General features: G+C 40.6%; 1 protein-coding gene across 1 annotated transcript; it reads left to right on the top strand.

Annotated features, from left to right (window-relative positions):
• Positions 1 to 4120: 4120 nt before the first annotated feature.
• LOC141110555 (phospholipase A2 inhibitor and Ly6/PLAUR domain-containing protein-like) lies at positions 4121 to 16866 on the top strand. Its single transcript, XM_073601953.1, has 5 exons — positions 4121 to 4272; positions 7486 to 7614; positions 9513 to 9659; positions 13227 to 13373; positions 16474 to 16866. The coding sequence occupies exons 1-5, from the start codon at positions 4221 to 4223 to the stop codon at positions 16611 to 16613; spliced, it is 615 nt and encodes a 204-aa protein (XP_073458054.1). The 5' UTR covers positions 4121 to 4220; the 3' UTR covers positions 16614 to 16866.
• Positions 16867 to 18979: the final 2113 nt, after the last annotated feature.

Below are 18979 nucleotides of genomic sequence, written 5' to 3' on the forward strand. Positions count from 1 at the left end.
TCCAAAATGGGGTCATTTTGTGGGTAATTCCATTGTCCTGGTGCTCCAGGGCCTTCAAAAATGTGATAGATACTCAGGAAATGAAATGTGTAATTTATGCATTTAGAACGCCTGATGGTGCTATATGGATGTTGGGCCTCTGTATGTGGCCAGGCTGTGGAAAAGTCTCACGCATGGGGTATCACCATACTCAGGACGAGTAGCAGAATGTATTTTGGGGTGTCATTTTGGCTATGTGCATGCTATGTGTTAGAAAGATCTTCTAAATTGACAACTTTGTGAGAAAATAATAGGTTTTCATTTTCTTTCCACGTTTTTCAAAAACTTGTGGAAAAAAATGACATGTTCAAAAGACTCATTATGCCTCATAGAATATACATTGGGTTGTTTTCTTTCCAAAATGGGGTCATTTTGTGGGTAATTCCATTGTCCTGGTGCTCCAGGGCCTTCAAAAATGTGATAGGTACTCAGGAAATGAAATGTGTAATTTATGCCTTTAGAACGCCTGATGGTGCTATATGGATGTTGGGCCTCTGTATGTGGCCAGGCTGTGGAAAAGTCTCACACATGGGGTATCGCCATCCTCAGGACGAATAGCAGAATGTATTTTGGGGTGTCATTTTGGCTATGTACATTCTATGTGTTAGAAAGATCTTCTAAATTGACAACTTTGTGAGAAAAAAATAGGTTTTCATTTTCTTTCCACATTTTCCAAAAACTTGTGGAAAGAAATGACATGTTCAAAAGACTCAGTATGCCTCATAGAATATACATTGGGTTGTTTTCTTTCCAAAATGGGGTCATTTTGTGGGTAATTCCATTGTCCTGGTGCTCCAGGGCCTTCAAAAATGTGATAGGTACTCAGAAAATGAAATGTGTAATTTATGCCTTTAGAACGCCTGATGGTGCTATATGGATGTTAGGCCTCTGTATGTGGCCAGGCTGTGGAAAAGTCTCACACATGGGGTATCGCCATACTCAGGACGAATAGCAGAATGTATTTTGGGGTGTAATTGCAATTATGCCTGCACCGTGTGTGAGAAATAACTTGTAAATATGACAATTTAGTGAAGAAAAAAAAAAAATCTATATTTCTTAATTTTCCAAAGCATTGTGGGGGAAAAATTTCAACTTCAAAAAATTCACTATGCCTCTTACTAAATACCTCAGACTGTCTTCTTTCCAAAAAGGGGTCTTTTGGGGAGTTATTGTACTGTCCTGACATTTTAGGGCCTCAAGAAATGAGATCAGTGCATTAGGCCATCAGTGCATTAGGATTGATACATTTTCAATAATGCGTAGCATGGCTTGTAGACTCTATAACTTTCACACAAACCAATGATCATACAATTATCAGGATTTTTTTTACCAAAGACATGTGGTAGAATACATTTTTGCCTAAATTTTCGACAAAATTTTATTTTTTTGGTTTCTTTTAAAAGAGAAAGTAGAAAATTTTGTTTTTTTTTCAAAATATTCGCTCTTTTTTCGCTTATATCACAAAAAATAAAAAATGAAGTGGTGAATAAATACCACCAAAAGAAAGCTCTACTTGTGTGAACAAAATGATAAAAATTTCATTTGGGTACAGTGTAGCATGACTGAGTAATTGTCATTCAAAGTGAGAGAGCACTGAAAGCTGAAAATTGGTCTGGGAAGGAAGGGGGTGAAAGTGCCCAGTATTGAGGTGGTTAAAAAATAAAAAAGCAAAAATGTCCAACGATGTAAATTCACGTCGCCCGACGGACCTAAAAATTAAAAAAAAATAAAAAGCCACAACACCTCCACCCCCATGGGAGGCTCCCACCGAGTGACGCTTCTTCTGGGTGACAGCTGTTATATAGCTGAGGGCGGGGTCACCCGTTTACGTCACCCCTCTGGCGCCACGGGGGCTGTAAAATTCGTTAGTGGTCAGTAAAGTCTGAAAGGTTGGGGATCACTTGTTTAAGATACAATGTTAGCTGTAGTTTCTGTGTCCTAATATTCATTGAGGACAATAGGGGGTCCTGCAGGAACTCTTCCTCATTCAGATGACACTGGGTCTACAGAAGTTGTATGAACCAGAAACTTTGGTAGTGATTAACACCCCATGAAGCCAAGAGTGTCTAGAACAGTCATCATGCATAACTCCCAGCTTTCTGTGATTGGAATGAGGGACACCTATTAGTAAAAGTATGTAGGCATAGGACACCCCCCTGCCACGCCCCCTTAAAGGAGAATTGTACAAAATAAAGATTGGTTAAACCCACAAGTGCTTTTTTACCACTACTATTCTTTTATATTGGCTTTTGGAATTTACAAATGCAACAATTTAGTAATTGGATGAAAGGTTTAGCACTTTTTGAAAGATAAAAAGTGCACTTTACATAGATCAGACCAAAATGAGGGACAAATGAGGAGGAAAGAGGGACAGAGGGACATTGTTCCAAATCAGGGACAATCCCTCAAAATCAGGGACAGTTGGGAGGTATGATCATGTCTTGTGGAAGATTTGACGTCCAGAGACAGAAAGTATGTCTGCTGCAATGCCCTTCAATGAAACTCAGAGGCCAGTACTTAGGTAGAGAGGAAAAGTAAAATTAAAAAAGAAGTGTGGGATTAAAAAAACAAACAAACATACATATATACACTATATTGTCAAAAGTATTGGGACGCGTGCCTTTACACACACACATTTTAATGGCATCCCAGTCTTAGTCTGTTGGGTTCAATATTGAGTTGGCCCACCCTTTGCAGCTATAACAGCTTCAACTCTTCTGGGAAGGCCGTCCACAAGGTTTAGGAGTGTGTCTATGGGAATGTTTGACCATTCTTCCAGAAGCGCATTTGTGAGGTCAGGCACTGATGTTGGACAAGAAGGCCTGGCTCACAGTCTCCACTCTAATTTATCCCAAAGGTGTTCTATCGGGTTGAGGTCAGGACTCGCTCATCTGTGTCTTTATGGACCTTGCTTTGTGCACTGGTGCGCAGTCATGTTAGAACAGGAAGGGGACATCCCCAAACTGTTCCCACAAGGGGAGTAAGAAATTGTCCAAAATGTCTTGGTATGCTGACACCTTAAGAGTTCCCTTCACTGGAACTAAGGGGCCAAACCCAACTCCTGAAAAACAACCCCACACCATAATCCCCCCTCCACCAAATGATTTGGATCAGTGAAAAAATGCAAGGTCCATAAAGACATGGATGAGAGAGTTTGGGGTGGAGGAACTTGACTGGCCTCCACAGGAGTCCTGACCTCAACCCGATAGAACACCTTTGGGATGAATTGGAGCGAAGACTGCGAGCCAGGCCTTCTCGTCCAACATCAGTGCCTGACCTCACAAATGCACTTCTGGAAGAATGAGCAAAGACCACTGATCACTCCATTTTTGGTCTTCAGTGAGCAGAGAGCCAGTGACTGTTAGTCTCTGGCTTTCTGCTCTTCCCCTCTGTCACTCACTGGAGCACCAGGCTGTGGAGGGCACGAGAACGACTGGCTCAAGCTCCCTGCAACCCACTGAAGGGCTGAGCCAGCTGCCAGTCCAGGCTACCGGGTGGATCCTGACATTAAAGTTGAGATCTCTCCAGAGCCTGGGCTAACTTAGCGAAGTCAGCTGACAACGGACTTTAGAACGCTATAGATGGAAAATGGGTCAAAGGAGTGCAGAACTAAGTGCAATTATGTGACCCACAGGAGAAGGTCATAAGAGCTTTGGACCTACTTCTCCTTTAAAGAGCAATCTAGTTTCCCACCAAGCACCAAATGCAGAAGCAGATGAATAGACACAGGTGAGGCTGGAGTTCTGCTTTAATGTTTCCATCATTATTAAATAATCTCAGCAGAAATTGACAGAGACCGTTATTATTCATTCATTACTGCCTAATAAAAGAAACTGCTTTATGCGATCTTGATTGGCCTTATCAAAATGCCGCACAGTATGTACGGTATGTCCTCAAGACAATAATAGCTTGTGTTTACGTTAAAACACAATGGCACATCATAAATTTGGAGACACACTATAATTAAATTGTTTCCAGAGGTTTTGTCACCAATGTTCCGATCATTATGTCCACATCATCAGAGATTCCGTACAAGCAGTTCCTCACTTAATTTATTAAGGTATGTCCAAAGGGATTAATTTTTTACATTCGTAATCTTCCTTGTATGTTGGCATAAATACTGCACAACTTGACAGTCACTTTGACTCAGAGACTCCAGCTTCTTCCACATCATATCCAACATGAAGCTTGTACTGAACATATTACTGATACTGTCCATCTCTATCGCTACAGGTGAGCATTTTCAGCTATCATGACTGAGGATGAGTGCAGAGATTTCGTCAAAATGTATTTAAATGGGAAAATACAGATTTTGGGAATGTCACAATTTTGATGAAGTCATTAGACATGTGCACTGCCAAAAAATGTGTTCATTTTCGTTTCATTCGCCTTTGTTTTTTTGTTTTTTTTTTTTTGTTTTTCAGGTCATTCGTTATGATCGCAATTATTAAATTCATACATTCGTAAATTCGTACATTCGTAAATTCGTACATTCGTAAATTCGTACATTCGTGAATTAGAAAATTTGTATATTCATAAATTCATACATTTGGAGATTAGAAAATTCGGAAATTTGGAAATTCGAAAATCCAAAAACCCGAAAATTTGAAAATCTGAAATAGTAACTATTAAATTATAGGTATTGTAATTACCTTTCAAATTTGGCTGTTAGTGAACGTAACAAACACGAATTTATCCGAAGTTACGAATTATCCTAAATAACAAATGCCGCATCTAAACAAATGGAATGGAACAAATTTATAATAAATAATAATAATAAAAAGTTTTTATTATTATTATTGGTATATATTATTATTAATTCATTACGTTCCATTCGTTTGGATACGGCATTCTTTATTTTTCCGATAATTCATAACTTCAGATAAATTTCTATTTGTTACGTTCACTAACAGCCAAATTTGAAAGAAAATTACAATACCTATAATTTAACAGTTAGTAATAGTTAAGTTATTATTAGTTAATTACTATTTCAGATTTCTGAATTTCCGAATTTACAAATTTACTCATTTATGAATTTACGAATTAACAAATTTACGAATTTATGAATGTGCGAATGTGCAAATGTACGAATTTAAGAATCTACGAATTTACAAATTTTTGAATATTCGAATTTACGAATATTCGGAAAAATTCGTTAAACGTGGTTTCTTTAATTCGTATATTTCCGAATTCACGAATTTGTTGAAATTCGTTAAAAAACATATTCGGAACTAAACTAATTGCAGGGGTCTAGAAGTCATCTTACTTTCATTCATTAACCAGCTTAGGCAAAATGTGCTTGAAAAAAATCCACTTTTTGTTTTCTTTATTTCTTTATTTAGAGCAGGGGTCTCAAAGCTTTTTAAACAAAGGGCCAGTTTACTGCCCTTTAGACTTTAGGGGGCCGAAACTGTGGCCAGTGGGAGTAGAAAATGCCTCAGTGTCAGTGAAAGTAAATAATGCCTCAGGCTTGGTGTTCAGTGGGAGTAAAATAAAAATTACATAGTGCCTGTGGTCATGGGAGGAGGAATAGTGCTACATCACAGGTAATAGTTGGAGGAATAGTGTCCCATCTGAAAAAATAGTGCCCCACCATTGACGGCAGTGGTTGGAAATAGTGCCCTATCTTTGGTATTATTGGGTGAAATAGCACCCCATTATTCATGCCAGTGGAAGGAATAGTGTCTCATCATTGGTATTAGTGGGCGGAATAGTGTCCCGTCAGAAGGAATAGTGCCCCGTCATTGGTGTCAGTGGAAGGAATAGTGTCCCATCGTTGGTATTAGTGGGTGGAATAGTGCCCCGGTATTAGTGTTGGTATCAGTGGGAGAAATAGTGCCGCATCATTGTCAGTGGGAGGAATAGTGTGCCATTACTAGTACTAGTTAGATGAATAGTGCCCCATCATTGGTGTCAGTGAAAGGAATAGTGTCCCATCATTGGTATCAGTGGGAGGAATAGTGCCCCATCTGAAGAAATAGTGCCCCATCATTGATGGCAGTGGAAGGAAAAAGTGCCCTGTCATTGGTATTAGTCGGAGGAATAGTACCCCATTATTCCTGTTAGTGGAAGGAATAGTGCCCCATAATTGGTATTAGTGGGTGGAATACTGCCCTATCAGAAGAAATAGTGCCCCGTCATTGGTGTCAGTGAAAGGAATACTGTCCCATTGGTATCAGTGGGAGGAATAGTGCCCCATCTGAGGAAATAGTGCCCCATCATTGATGGCAGTGGGAGGAAAAAGTGCCCTGTCATTGGTATTAGTGGTTGGAATAGTACCCCATTATTCCTGTCAGTGGAAGGAATAGTGCCCCATAATTGGTATTAGTGGGTGGAAAAGTGTCCTATCAGAATAAATAGTGCCCCGTCATTGATGTAAGTGTAGGGAATGTTGCCCCATCATTGGTATTAGTGGGTGGAATAATGCCCCATCATTGGTGTCGATAGAAGGAATAGTGCCCCACCATTGGTATTAGTGAGTGGAATAGTGCCCCATCATTGGTGTCGGTAGAAGGAATAGTACCCCATCATTGGTATTAGGGGGTGGAATAGTGCCCCATCATTGGTGTCGGTAGAAGGAATAGAGCCCCACCATTGGTATTAGTGGATGGAATAGTGCCCCATCATTGGTGTCTGTAGAAGGAATAGTGCCCCATCATTGGTATTAGTGGGTGGAATAGTGCCCCATCATTGGTGTTGGTAGAAGGAATAGTGCCAGTGCCCCATCATTGGTATTAGTGGGTGGAATAGTGCCCCATCATTGGTGTCGGTAGAAGGAATAGTGCCCCATCATTGGTATTAGTGGGAGGAATAGTGCCCCATCATTGGTGTTGGTAGAAGGAATAGTGCCCCATCATTGGTATTAGTTGGTGGAATAGTGCCCCATCAGAAGGAATAATGCTCCGCTATTAGTGTCAGTGTAAGGAATATTGCCCCATCATTGGTGTCAGTAGGAGGAATAGTGCCCCATCACTGGTACTAGTTGGAAAAATAGTGTCCCATCATTGGTATTAGTAGGAGGAATAGTGCCCCATCATTGATGTCAGTAAGAGGTATAGTGCCCCATCATTGATGTCAGTAAGAGGTATAGTGCCCTGTCACTGCAAGTGGGAGGAATTTCATGTCTTATGAGGCCAGATAAATGCAAGCATCTGGCCCACAGGCTGCAGTTTGGAGACCACTGATTTACAAGTTTTTTTTGTGTGTGTGATAATTTGGGATAGTTCAGTTTATATTATTTAGCGTTCTCTGTGTTTTTATTTCATTTTGAGTATTTAATGATTATTTATGTAGTTTTCCTTACTTTTTTTTCTCTTTTCTATTTTTTTTCCTTGAAAAAACTGCCCCATGTAAGCTAACTGCTTTTTACAATTCCATTTTCTTTTATCATTTGGATTATAAGACTGACTCTACAGAAAAAAAAACTATTTATTTTCTTTGTAACAGGGACCTGCCTTGTGTGTGAGAAATGTGAGAATTTTCATGGAGACTCGTGCACTAAGGCTCAGACCACCACTGAAGTCTGCGCTGATCACGTCACGCAGTGTCGGACTACCATTATGGTTGAAACATTCGGTAATTTTCTTTATTTACATGTTCCATTTATTATGAGATTTAAAGAAAAACTTCTTATAATACACTGTTTGTCTGAAAGTATGTGAACACTCCTCTACTCTACTGGGTTCAGATATTTCCAGTGAAGAGCACTGATAATGCTACAAAATACTAGGCCATTTTGGATAATTGTGCTCTTCCAAGCTTGTGATAACAGTTTGGGGAAGGCCCTTTTCTTTTCCAGTATGACCGTGCCTCGGCACAAATCCAGCTCCATTAAGACATGGTTTGAGAAGTTTGGTGTGGAGGAACTAGAGTGGCCTGACCTCAACCCTACTGAATACCTTTAGGATGAATTGGAAAGCCAGTTGAGAGCCAGGTCTTCTCATCCAGTATCAGTACCTGACCTTACAAATGGATGGACTATTGTCTCTGGATAGACTATTGTCTTTATTTGACCTTACCTACTATGATATTTTGGTTAAATAAGTATACATTCCCACAGGCACACTTGACATGTATTATGCCATAGTTTTGTTATGTTTTTAGATATAGTTAGTGCTCAAGAAATAAGATGAGTCAGCCAAGGAGAAATGGAGCAAGGCACCACTGCCCAAAAAATAGGAAAAACTTGAAAATGGAACAGGGGACTTTAAAGGTGCCCGAAAAGATGAAAAACGATTTCATGTATAATATAAAATGACACATTTTATTAAATACATTTGTTAAAAAAGATATAACAATTTTCTTGATAAAATAATGTAATCAGACCAAAACAATAATATATCTACTGTACAAAAACGTATTTCTCAACATGTTTCCCTAAAGTATATAGCTTCTTCAGGAGATTCGTAATTGTCTGTGTACAACGTATTCACGCGAAATTAATTTAAGATCAGTATGCGAACACACCAGGGCCTCCGATGTGCCAAATATTGAGGATATCTTAGCTAAGACCATCTGCCACACGTTCACCCAGGAGCCCCACACTAGCCTCTGCAGCCTAAAGATCCAGCTGATTTGGAGCTTAGGAAGTCTGATGCCCTTGGAAATGAATGCAGTTTAATATTTATTTCTGGACTGCCCCTGTCTCCCTTGTTGAGACTAGTACAGGCTTCTCTGTTATTCCAACCTATTTGCTCCCTCTGGTGGTTGATGAAGGAAACTACAGCTTCCAAATCTGCTATACCAGCTTTGTATGTGTTATAGATCCCTAGATGGGCACTTTGGTTCTCCTATGACACACTGATATCCTCAATATTTGGCGGTCCGGAGACCCTGGTGTGTTCGCATACTGACCTGAAATTAATTTCGGGTGAATACGCTGTACACAGACAATTACGGATCTCCTGAAGAAGCTATATACTTTAGTGAAACATGTCAAGAAATATGTTTTTGTGCAGTAGATATATTATTGTTTTGATTACATTATTGTATCAAGAAGATTGTTATATCTTTTTTAACAAGTGTATTTATTAAAATGTGTCAATCTATTTTACACGTGTAATCGTTTTTCGTCTTTTCAGACATCTTTAAAGTCCCCTGTTCCAAGTTTTTTCCATAGTTAGTGCTCAGTTATGCATTCCTATTTCCAAGAAATATTTTATAGGCTGTATGTACATTAAATACAATAAGGATGAGGTCTAGGAAGCCCAACCTTCAATGTAATCAGAAAGAGGTGCTGCCACAGTCATGTAGGTTGGATGAAACCAAAAGCATAATGACACAACAAAAGAAAGAATAGGCATGAACACCCATACAGCTATCTAGAGGTAAACGTATGGGCGTTCATGCCAATTCTTTCTTTTCTTGTGCCATATGTACATTACCATCTACTCCTATTTGGTGTTTAATATTTCTGTTCGTTGTGTAACATTCTTGTTTGTTTTACTAACATGCCATTCATTGTATCTCATCAGGCAACATCTCCTATTGGCAGGCCTGGAAATCCTGTGCCAACAACCCAATTTTGTGCAGAGATACATTCAACATGTCCGTAGGGTATGAGCTTTTCAAAAAAACAGAGTGCTGTCAGGGGAATCTCTGCAACAAGGGGGCAATAAAATGTAAGTTATAATAAAGACAAGATGAAAATGCAATTAATAGTAAAGCAACATCTGGGGTGCTGAGATCAAGCCCTATTATGATTATTGCCTGCATGATGTTGATTTGTTCTTCCTGTGTTGGTTCCCCCAGTGTCTGGGGCAGTTCTTTGTCTTCAAAAAGTCTCAAAAAATTGTCTCAAAAAGTCTCAAAAAATTGGTTGATGCTAAATAAATAAATGAAATCATAATTCTCAAATGTCCCTCTTGTGGAGGGACAGTGCCTGTAGCGCCAAATCCCTTTGTTCTTCTATCCTCCTCAGTTGACTCTTTTTTGGGGCTAATGGGGCTATATTTCTATTTGTCATTTTAAATTGCTAGAATAAAGGGAAAAAATCTTGACTTAACCAATATACACATCTATATGAATTCTTTTTGGTCTGGTTGACTTTTGCCAGTAGCAAAGACTCTAATTCTTCCCGCATTCTAACCAAAAGAAAGGAGTTTTGGCAGGTGTTGGGTTTGAAGTGACTCTGCTACCAGGTATAACATGTAGGCAACTATAGGTTACTACTAGGGTTGAACCGATACTGGATTTTTATCAGCGAGTACGAGTAACGATACTTTCAGTCAAGTACTCGCCAATACCGAGTACCGATACCTTTGTGGTGTGATTTGAGCCCATACAAAAAGAAAAGGCTCAAATCACACTGCGAAGAATCGCATGCAATTTAAACAGGAATGCGGTGTGATTCTTGTCTGAGTCTCTTGCGGTTTCCCCTACCACTCCTTTGTGAACCCAGGATAAAATCCCTATGGCAAGCCTGTGTTCAGACAGGAGCGGTGGGGATAATGCAAATGTATTGGTGCAACCCTAGTTACTACACAAACCTCTAACAGCTTTCATTGCTCCCTCTATGCTCAAGTATCGAGTGGCTGGTTTGAACCAGCATAGCTACAATGCATTTGAGTGGTGCTGGAGCTTGCTCACTGCCTCATGCTCCCACAGGCTTCACTTTGAAGATCTGCCCAGCTGGCCAGTAGGGATGTGGGAAAGTCGAATGGGGTACATAAGCCCCATATGTTACCATCTTTGCCAGATCAGAGAGGTCCAACCTTTAAGCATGTAGGCAGCAGTGAAAGCTACTGCAGGTATGCCCTAGAGCAACGTTTCTCAACCTTTTTCAGTCAAGGCACCCTTTAAAAGTCTGTACAATCTCGAGGCACCCCATTATAAAATGTTAAAAAAATACACCAATAGTACATAACACAGCAATATCCACACATGTAGGACACCCAACATTGGAGGTAATTTATACTTACAAAGAATACACCTTTGCACGCTGGTACTGAATAGTATTTCAATGTTGCCCGATGTCCTCCTTGTCAACCAATGACATTATTGGTTGTTTTGGACGCTGGCAGCTGGAAGGTTGTGATAGTGCACAACGAAAACCTTTGGTTTTGTGGAACAAAAAGGCAGGCTTGATCTACCCATAAGCTTTTATAAACATTTTTGGGTAATTTCTAGGCATTTTCCCAAGGCACCCCTAAGGAAACCTCAAGGCACCCTAGTTGAAGAAGGCTGACCTAGAGGTACCTGCTAGCAGGTTATTTTATTTAATTATTTTTTTAATTATTTATTATAGAATATGAAATCCACCATTGCAAACTGTAGACCTTCATTTAACATGCCTTCTATCTAAACAATCAAATTACCTGTTTTTGAGATGGTTCTGGACTGCTAGGTTATCACTTCCCCCCCAGTTTTGAGCGCTGTGGGAAGAAACTAAAAATAACATCACAGGTCCTAGAACCACTGTCACTCAAGTTGTGAAGATCTGGGGGGGGGGGGGGGGGGTTTCAACAGAAAACTGTCTATGGGACTATGGACACACCATACATTGGCATGCTGTCCTGTAGCTCCTAGGTAAAAAACAGCCTGGCTTTTTTTTGGAGACTGTACTGGACTGACTAGATCAGTCACTGGTCGTGGGTGGGTATTTTTTGGGGGCAAATAGGAAGAAATCCCTTTCGGTAGGTTGTTCCCAATGGTGGGGATGGGCCCTCTTAGGGCTTGGGCTGCTTCCTTTTGTCTACGACCTTATGGTTGTTTCAGCATGTAGACTTGGGTAGGAAGAAAGGATCGCCCGGTTGTCCAGAGAAATGCAACTTTTAAAATATGGTTCATAGGTTCATTAAAAAGCAGGATGGCAGGGTGCCGGTTATAGTTGCAGAGTTGCTATCCTGCTTTCTGAAACCTCATTATTAATATAATGTTTTTTGGAACCATCCTATACCATGTTGCAACAGCCCTGAAGAAGGAGGAGTCCTCTCTCCCAAAATATGTTGGCTTGATGTATATGTTGTTTGGTTCATAGGCGTTTATTATTTTTTTTTATTTATAAAAGTAACAACATGTACATCAAGCCAACGTATTTTGGGAGAAAAGACTCCCCCTTCTTCAGGGCTGTTGCAACATGGTATAGGATGGTTCCCAAAAACATTATATTAATAACGACGTTTCAGAAAGCAGGATAGCAACTCTACAACTATAACCGGCACCCTGCCATCCTGCTTTTTAATGAACCTATGAACCATTCTTTAAAAGTTGCATTTCTCTGGTCAACGGGGCGTGCCTTCCTTCCTACCCAAGGTAGGAAGCAGGGATGCAAACTGACCACGCTAGGATGGACCTGCTTCCATTCTCTCTGTAGTAAGGGAGGAGCCTCAAAGTAATGCTCATGAAAGGGACTGGCAGGAATTTATTTTTGTGTTTTACTACTTCTACAAACATGACAGGTAACATTAGGTGCATTGTAAGCGTCAAAGGAGGAAGTCCCCAACTATTGATTTTAAGGTTGACATACATTTTAAGGGCTTAGCGTTAGTTTAATACAATTTTGTACAAACCTGCCAAAACTACTAGTTATAAAGAGGATTAGCCAAACCATGCCATCTCTGTTAATATTAACATGCACTTTACAGGATGATAGTATAAATAAAAGTATGGCCTAATTATAGCCATTCTCCGGGCCAAAATTTTCTCAGGTTCTTACTTCTGCCTTTGAACCCTTTGAGGAGGTTTTCCCTCACTTCCTGTCCCTGTGAAAACCTTACAAGAAATGGGCAGTGTGGCTGACATTGGGACAGGACTATATGTCCCAGTGTCAACCATTGGGGCAAATTGTTTTTTTTAATGGCTTTGGTTGACATTGGGACAGGACAATATGTCCCAGTGTCAACCATTGGGGCAAACTGTTTTTTTTTTGGCTTTGGTTGACATTGGGACAGGAATATATGTCCCAATGTCAACAACAGCCATAAAAAAAAACATTTTGTGTATTCTGAGAAATTTGGGAAAATCTCCCCAACACAGACCAATCAATGGTGGACAGTGGCTCCAAACCTTCCCTGCTCTATCCAAAACAAAATAAAAAGTTTTGATTTGAGTTGGGATTTCCACCAGTGTCCATCACTGGTGAAAGACATTGGGTATCTCTGGAATATTTCTACTGTTAGTACAAATGACAACATCTATGTTTATTATACATGTAATATTAAAATAGATTTTATTTGTATGTACACTAGTGGAGGCTATCAACAGGACGGAAAATGGGGTGAAGTGTCCATCCTGTTATGCCAGAGCTAGTAGAAGCTGTAAGCCTACTAAAATGCGCAGATGCCAAGGACCCCAGACAGCTTGCCTTTCATTTTCTGGTGTAATCTTTAACTCAAGTAAGTAAATCATTTTGTAACAATAGCAAGGGGGATCCATTATATTGCTTTTGGTGATGCTCAAAGTAGAAGTGTAAGAATATCCCTGTGTCCCAGAGCATAGGGTGCTGGCTTGTCCTTATACCAATCCACGGGGTTATTAAACGTAAAGAGGAAAGGATCGCTACTACTCCTGACCAGCCCAGGTTAAAAAACAATAAAGAGTGACTTCAGCCTCCACAAAACCACACAACCTGATGCATTTCACTCTGCCCACCAGGGCGAAATGCATCAGAGAGTGCATTTTGGTGTAAACATTTAGACTTGAGGCCTGGTCGAGCGTAACGGTGATCCTTTTTTTTTTATAATAGCAAGGGGGACAATTATTATTATTATTATTCAGGATTTATATAGTGCCAACAGTTTACACAGCGCTTTACAATATAAAAGGAAAATATACATAGGAAAAAAAATAAGGACAAGCCCATAGCAACCATAATTATTAACCAAACCTAAATTCAACACTGTGGCAAGACTGTTAAAAGGAAAAAAAAACTGGGAATCTATTTCCCCTTCCCTAAAGTGCATACACTGGCTAACCGTAAAGAATCAGATCACATTCAAGACCCTCTGCCTCACCCACAAATGCATACAAGGAAACGCTCCGCTATATCTCCGGGAGAGAATAAAACACTACACACCTAATCGCAGTCTTTGATCAGCTAACCAAAACCTCCTTATCATACCCAAATACAGCTACAAAGCAAAGGGAGAACGAAGATTCGCAGTCCAAGGACCCCGACTATGGAACGCTCTTCCGACCCACATCCGCATGGAAGAAAGCCATCAGGCCTTCAGGAAAAAACTAAAGACCTTCCTTTTCTAAGAAGCTGACAACAGAGAACGCATCCAGCGCCTTGAGGCGATTCAGTTCGCATTTGCAGCGCTCTATAAATCATTCATTCATTCATTCACTATGAACACCCCTACAGAACACCATCCCCTTATTTTATAAAGGCAAAAAGAGGCAATGTTCTGTAGTCCAGCAGGGAAAAACTTTGCAGGGCTGACAACACTTTGGATTAAACTGCAGAACAGGCAGCATTGTAATCTCACTACCAGAATCAACGGGCAAATGTATACATACTGCAGAGATGTGCTGCATATGTTTTTTTTGTTTTTTTTGTCCAAGCATACACTTAGGGTTCATTTATTAAATTAAAAAAAAAAAAATGCAGAGCAATTTGTCCTGTGCTAGACTGAGCTGACAATCTTTATTTAGTTCCTATCAGCTCCATCTAGTGGATATAACAGGTATTGACTTGATTTGCTTCATTCTTTATGAATAAAGTACATTTGACCGTGCTAGAAAATAGCCTAATAACTTTTGATGCTGGCCTAATTTGCACAACACAAATGTATAAACAGTAACACAATATGATCATGTCTGCTTTTTTTTTTTTTTATAGGCACGCTTCTTAAATGCTGGCAATTCGCTAAGGGTCACTGATAAGGCAGTACAACCAGTCCTGTTGTATTGGGTCCAGGGCCCATCAGCTAAACATGGGGCCCTAGGGCAACTTTATTGTTCATTTCCTCCTTAAAAAATAAATGGATTTCACTAGATCACATCCCCACTCCTACTTTCTTACCAGAGCTTAAAGTAGAACTATAGGCAAAACTTTTTTTCATGTTGGATAGAACAAGGGAGGGTTATAACCCCCGTAAGATTTATTTTTGCCCTCCTTGTCCCATTGGGGAGTTTTACCTTCACTTCCTGTCCCATAGCTAAAAACAGGATGCGAGAGGAAATCCCTGCAAATTAAGGGAATCTCTTGGGGACTCCCAGGTCACCAGAACTAGTGGCCCCATTGGAAGTTTTCCCCTCTATTACTTTTCTGGGGATAACTCAAAATTTGGGATTTTGTTGTACTTTCACTTTCAATGATGATGGTAAACAGGACAAATAGAGAGGGTGAATCTCCCTAATGGAGGTACAGACAGCAATAAAAACTGACACGTGTTCTAATCTCTCTCTACTCTATCCAAAAAAAAAAGTTCTGCCTTTAGTTATAATTTAAATTACATTTACCTGGACCCCATCAGGTCAACAGAGGGGCCCAGAAGGTGGGAGCATGGAGGTACTTTTTTTATTCATTTTTGGGGGGGAAGGTGGAAAAAGTCAATGCCACTGTTCCGCTGTACACCTTTGTAGGTGGGGTTGAGGGGCTCATCAGGAGGGCTGTACGCAGCCCTATGATTTCTAACAGCGACCTTGATTCCATGACAGTAATCTGACCTGTAAAATAGATCGCAGGTAAACAGCCCAAGTGGATTTCAGCATAATAAATATATCTGTTGATCTCTGAAAAGCAACAAGAATCCCCATCTCAGCTAAAACATCCATCAGAAATTGCAGCGTAGACATGCTATTCTGAGTAGTAAACGGTTTTACAGGATAGGAGTTGCCTCTGCCCCACAGCTCTCTTGGTTGGTGCCTTTGCACTTGCTCCAGCCCCCAGATTGAGCCTGACATCTTTCACACCTGGGACAACCTTAGGTATACTGTAGATGCAATTGAATGTTTTGAAGGTGTCCCATGCAGATGTCAAATACCATGCCAACATTACATAGTATGACAGCCTAGGGCAGGGTTTCTCAACTAGGGTTCCTCCAGAAGTTGCTAGGGGTTTCTTGAGAATTGAGCAATTTCTGTCTCTCAGATAAGTTCCCATTGACACCATTGATCTTTTTAGTTATCTGTAAAGGGGTCATTTTTCCCAATGACCACAAGTGTGAGGAGCATTCTTCCCACTGACCATCACACTAATGTATCATAAGTTGTAGAAACAGTAATTTTTAGTAGGGTTCCCTGAGACCGGAAAGTTATTTCAAGGGTTCCTCTGCTTAAAAAGTTAAGATAGGCTGGCTTAGGCGGGTACCAAGCAACCAATGACACCTCTCATCCTGCGCACTGCACTTGTTAGCCCCAACGGCCACCCACACTCCTGAACCTTTGCAGATTTTAATATATATGCCTTTTTGTTTGTTTGTTTGTTTCTTTATAATCCTTTCCCATTTAATGATATTCAGCTAATATAATGTGACTTCTCTCTTACAGCCCAGTTTGAACCTTGGGCCTATCAAGGATGTACGACAGAGAATACTTGCCATTATCGCCCTCCACCATACCCTGAGACTTTGTTCCAGAAAGGTTTCAGACTGTCCTGTGTTGGCAGCAAATACAAAGTAAAATCATAAAAAGACTTTTTTTTTTTAAAAAAAGTATTACACATGGCAAACAAGGATCACTGGAGGGGGAGAGCAGGAAGAAGCCATTTTTTTCTGAGAAAAAATAGTATTTGAAGGCATTTCTTATTTAAAGAAAAATTGTTTGCAAATAAAAACATTTAGGGGTACAAAACTATAAAGGGTTGCAGGGTGAATCATTGCTCTGTAGGGTTTGTTGTGTTTTTTTTTTTTTGATTGATATTAATAAACCACTTATATCAAAGCTGAATTTGACCGTTTTCTATGAAATGTCAGTTTATGAAATGTGAAATAAAATCAAAGGTTCCAGAGGTATTTCGCTTTATTTGTTAACCACAGATACTCTACAGGAGGGCTCTCCATTGGATCATGTACCAGTGCCGGAGTGTGGAGAGCGCCCCCGTGCGCCCCCCGCTCCCCCGCCTGTGGTGCGATTGGCTGCAGCATCAACCAATCAGTGGCTCCAGAGCCGACAATCGGCTCTGGAGATTACAGAAAAGAGCCCTGTGTAGGTAAACAAACACAGGGCTGTCTTCTGACAGCAGCAATGTGCTGTATTTTCTTCTTGCAAAGCACATTGCTTAGTAAAATCAGCACACACAGTAATACGTGTTAGACACATATTTAACCCCTTGATCGCCCTAAATGTTAACCCTTTCCTTGCCAGTGTCATTAGAGCAGTGACAGTGCGTATTTTTTAGCACTGATCACTGTATTGGTGTCACTGGTTCCCCAAAAAAGTGTCAAAAGTGTCAGTTACCTGTCCAATTTGTCTGCCACTATATCGCAGTCACTGATTGCTGCCATTACTAGTAAATAATAAATACAAATTTCATAAATCTATCCCATAGTTTGTAGACGCTATAACTTTTGCATAAACCAATCAATATACGCTTATTGAGACTTTATTACCAAAAATATAAAGCAGAATACATATTGACCTAAATTAATGAAGAAATTCAATTCTTTTACATTTTTTACATTTATAGCAGAAAGTAAAACATATTGTTTTTTTTTTTTCAAAACTGTTGGTCTTTTTTTGTTTACAGCAAAAAAATAAAACCCGCTGAGGTGATCAAATACCACCAAAAGAAAGCTCTGTTTGTGGGAAAAAAAAGGACAAACACTTTATTTGGGTACAGCGTTGCACAAGCGCACAGTTGTAAAATAAGGAAGCGCCGTATTGCAAGAAATGGCCTGGTCATGAAGGGGGGTTAACCTTTCGGGGCTGAAGTGGTTAAAGACCTGGAAAGCTTGTGGGTAGGTGTCTATATGTTAGGATAGGTTCACAAATCTGGCATCATCACTAGCTGTTTGGAGACGTGGGGGCACAACAAGCTGCAGCACTGAGCCTTGTCCTGCATCCTTCCAAGTTGCAAGCAGAGTTACCCAGTGTGCTGTGTATTAAATATATCATCCATGCCCATGCCTGCTGGACCACGTGTCAGCAGTAACGTTGGTTTTGCGGCTGACTGCTTTGCCCAACGATGCCACAACATTGCCTACCACATGATGGTAGAGAGATGGAATGGTCTTATGTGAAAAGAAATAGCATCTGGGAACCTGCCATTGTGGTACAGCACATTCTGCAAATTCACAGAAGGGGGGAGAATCCACTAGGCGGAAAGGCAGAAGCTGTAGTGCCAGCAGCTTTGACAAGCTTGCATTTAGACGCTGGGCATGTGGGTGGCAGGGACTGTATTTTTTTCCCACTGCAGCAGATGGGGCAGAGAAATATGCTGGCTATAGTCTACAGCTGGTGGTGTGTTGCTGACAGATGTGCTGCAAGGACTTGGGATACCCTGCGCTATACCATCACCCCTGTCAGTGGAGGCTGCTGAGAGGTCATGAGGTATAGCAGGGACAGACTGAGGTGAGTAAGGAGGAGGGCCAGATTTGTGCCCCTTTTGAGTGGCTTTTAGGTGCTCTTGCCAATGGGCTGAGTGGTGGGAAGTTAAATGCCTTGTCAAGCATTTGGTACTCAAATTTTTGGTGTTTTTGCCACGCTTGATGTGCTTGAGACAAAGTTTGCAAATAGCAACAGTGCGATCCGCTGCACATGTACTAAAAAAACCCTGACAGCTAAGCTGTGGGAAGTGGGCTGGGAGATAACAGCTCCACAATGTGATGGAATAGGGTGGCTGCTCTCTACTCTTCCAAGATGGCTGCCTCGTTGGGGTTGTGCCTCACCCTCACTTTCCTTCTCTGCTCTATCTGGCACCCAAGTCGAGTTAGTGACCTCATCATCATCATCTCCTCCATCCTCATTAACTGGAGACAACTTGGCAATACGCTGTGGCTGGGGGAACGTGAATGCCAATTTGTGTACCAGTGTTCTCCCCTCTCTGTAGGCTCAT

The sequence above is a fragment of the Aquarana catesbeiana genome, linkage group LG10 (genome assembly GCF_042186555.1).
Source record: "Aquarana catesbeiana isolate 2022-GZ linkage group LG10, ASM4218655v1, whole genome shotgun sequence".
NCBI lineage: Eukaryota > Metazoa > Chordata > Amphibia > Anura > Ranidae > Aquarana > Aquarana catesbeiana.

Excerpts from the sequence above, each read along its gene's own strand:
- LOC141110555 (XM_073601953.1), top strand. The coding sequence starts at position 4,221 with ATGAAGCTTGTACTGAACATATTACTGATACTGTCCATCTCTATCGCT. Across the intron at positions 9,660-13,226 it reads CAACAAGGGGGCAATAAAAT|TGGAGGCTATCAACAGGACG; the intron begins GTAAGTTATAAT and ends TATGTACACTAG. Across the intron at positions 13,374-16,473 it reads TGGTGTAATCTTTAACTCAA|CCCAGTTTGAACCTTGGGCC; the intron begins GTAAGTAAATCA and ends TCTCTCTTACAG.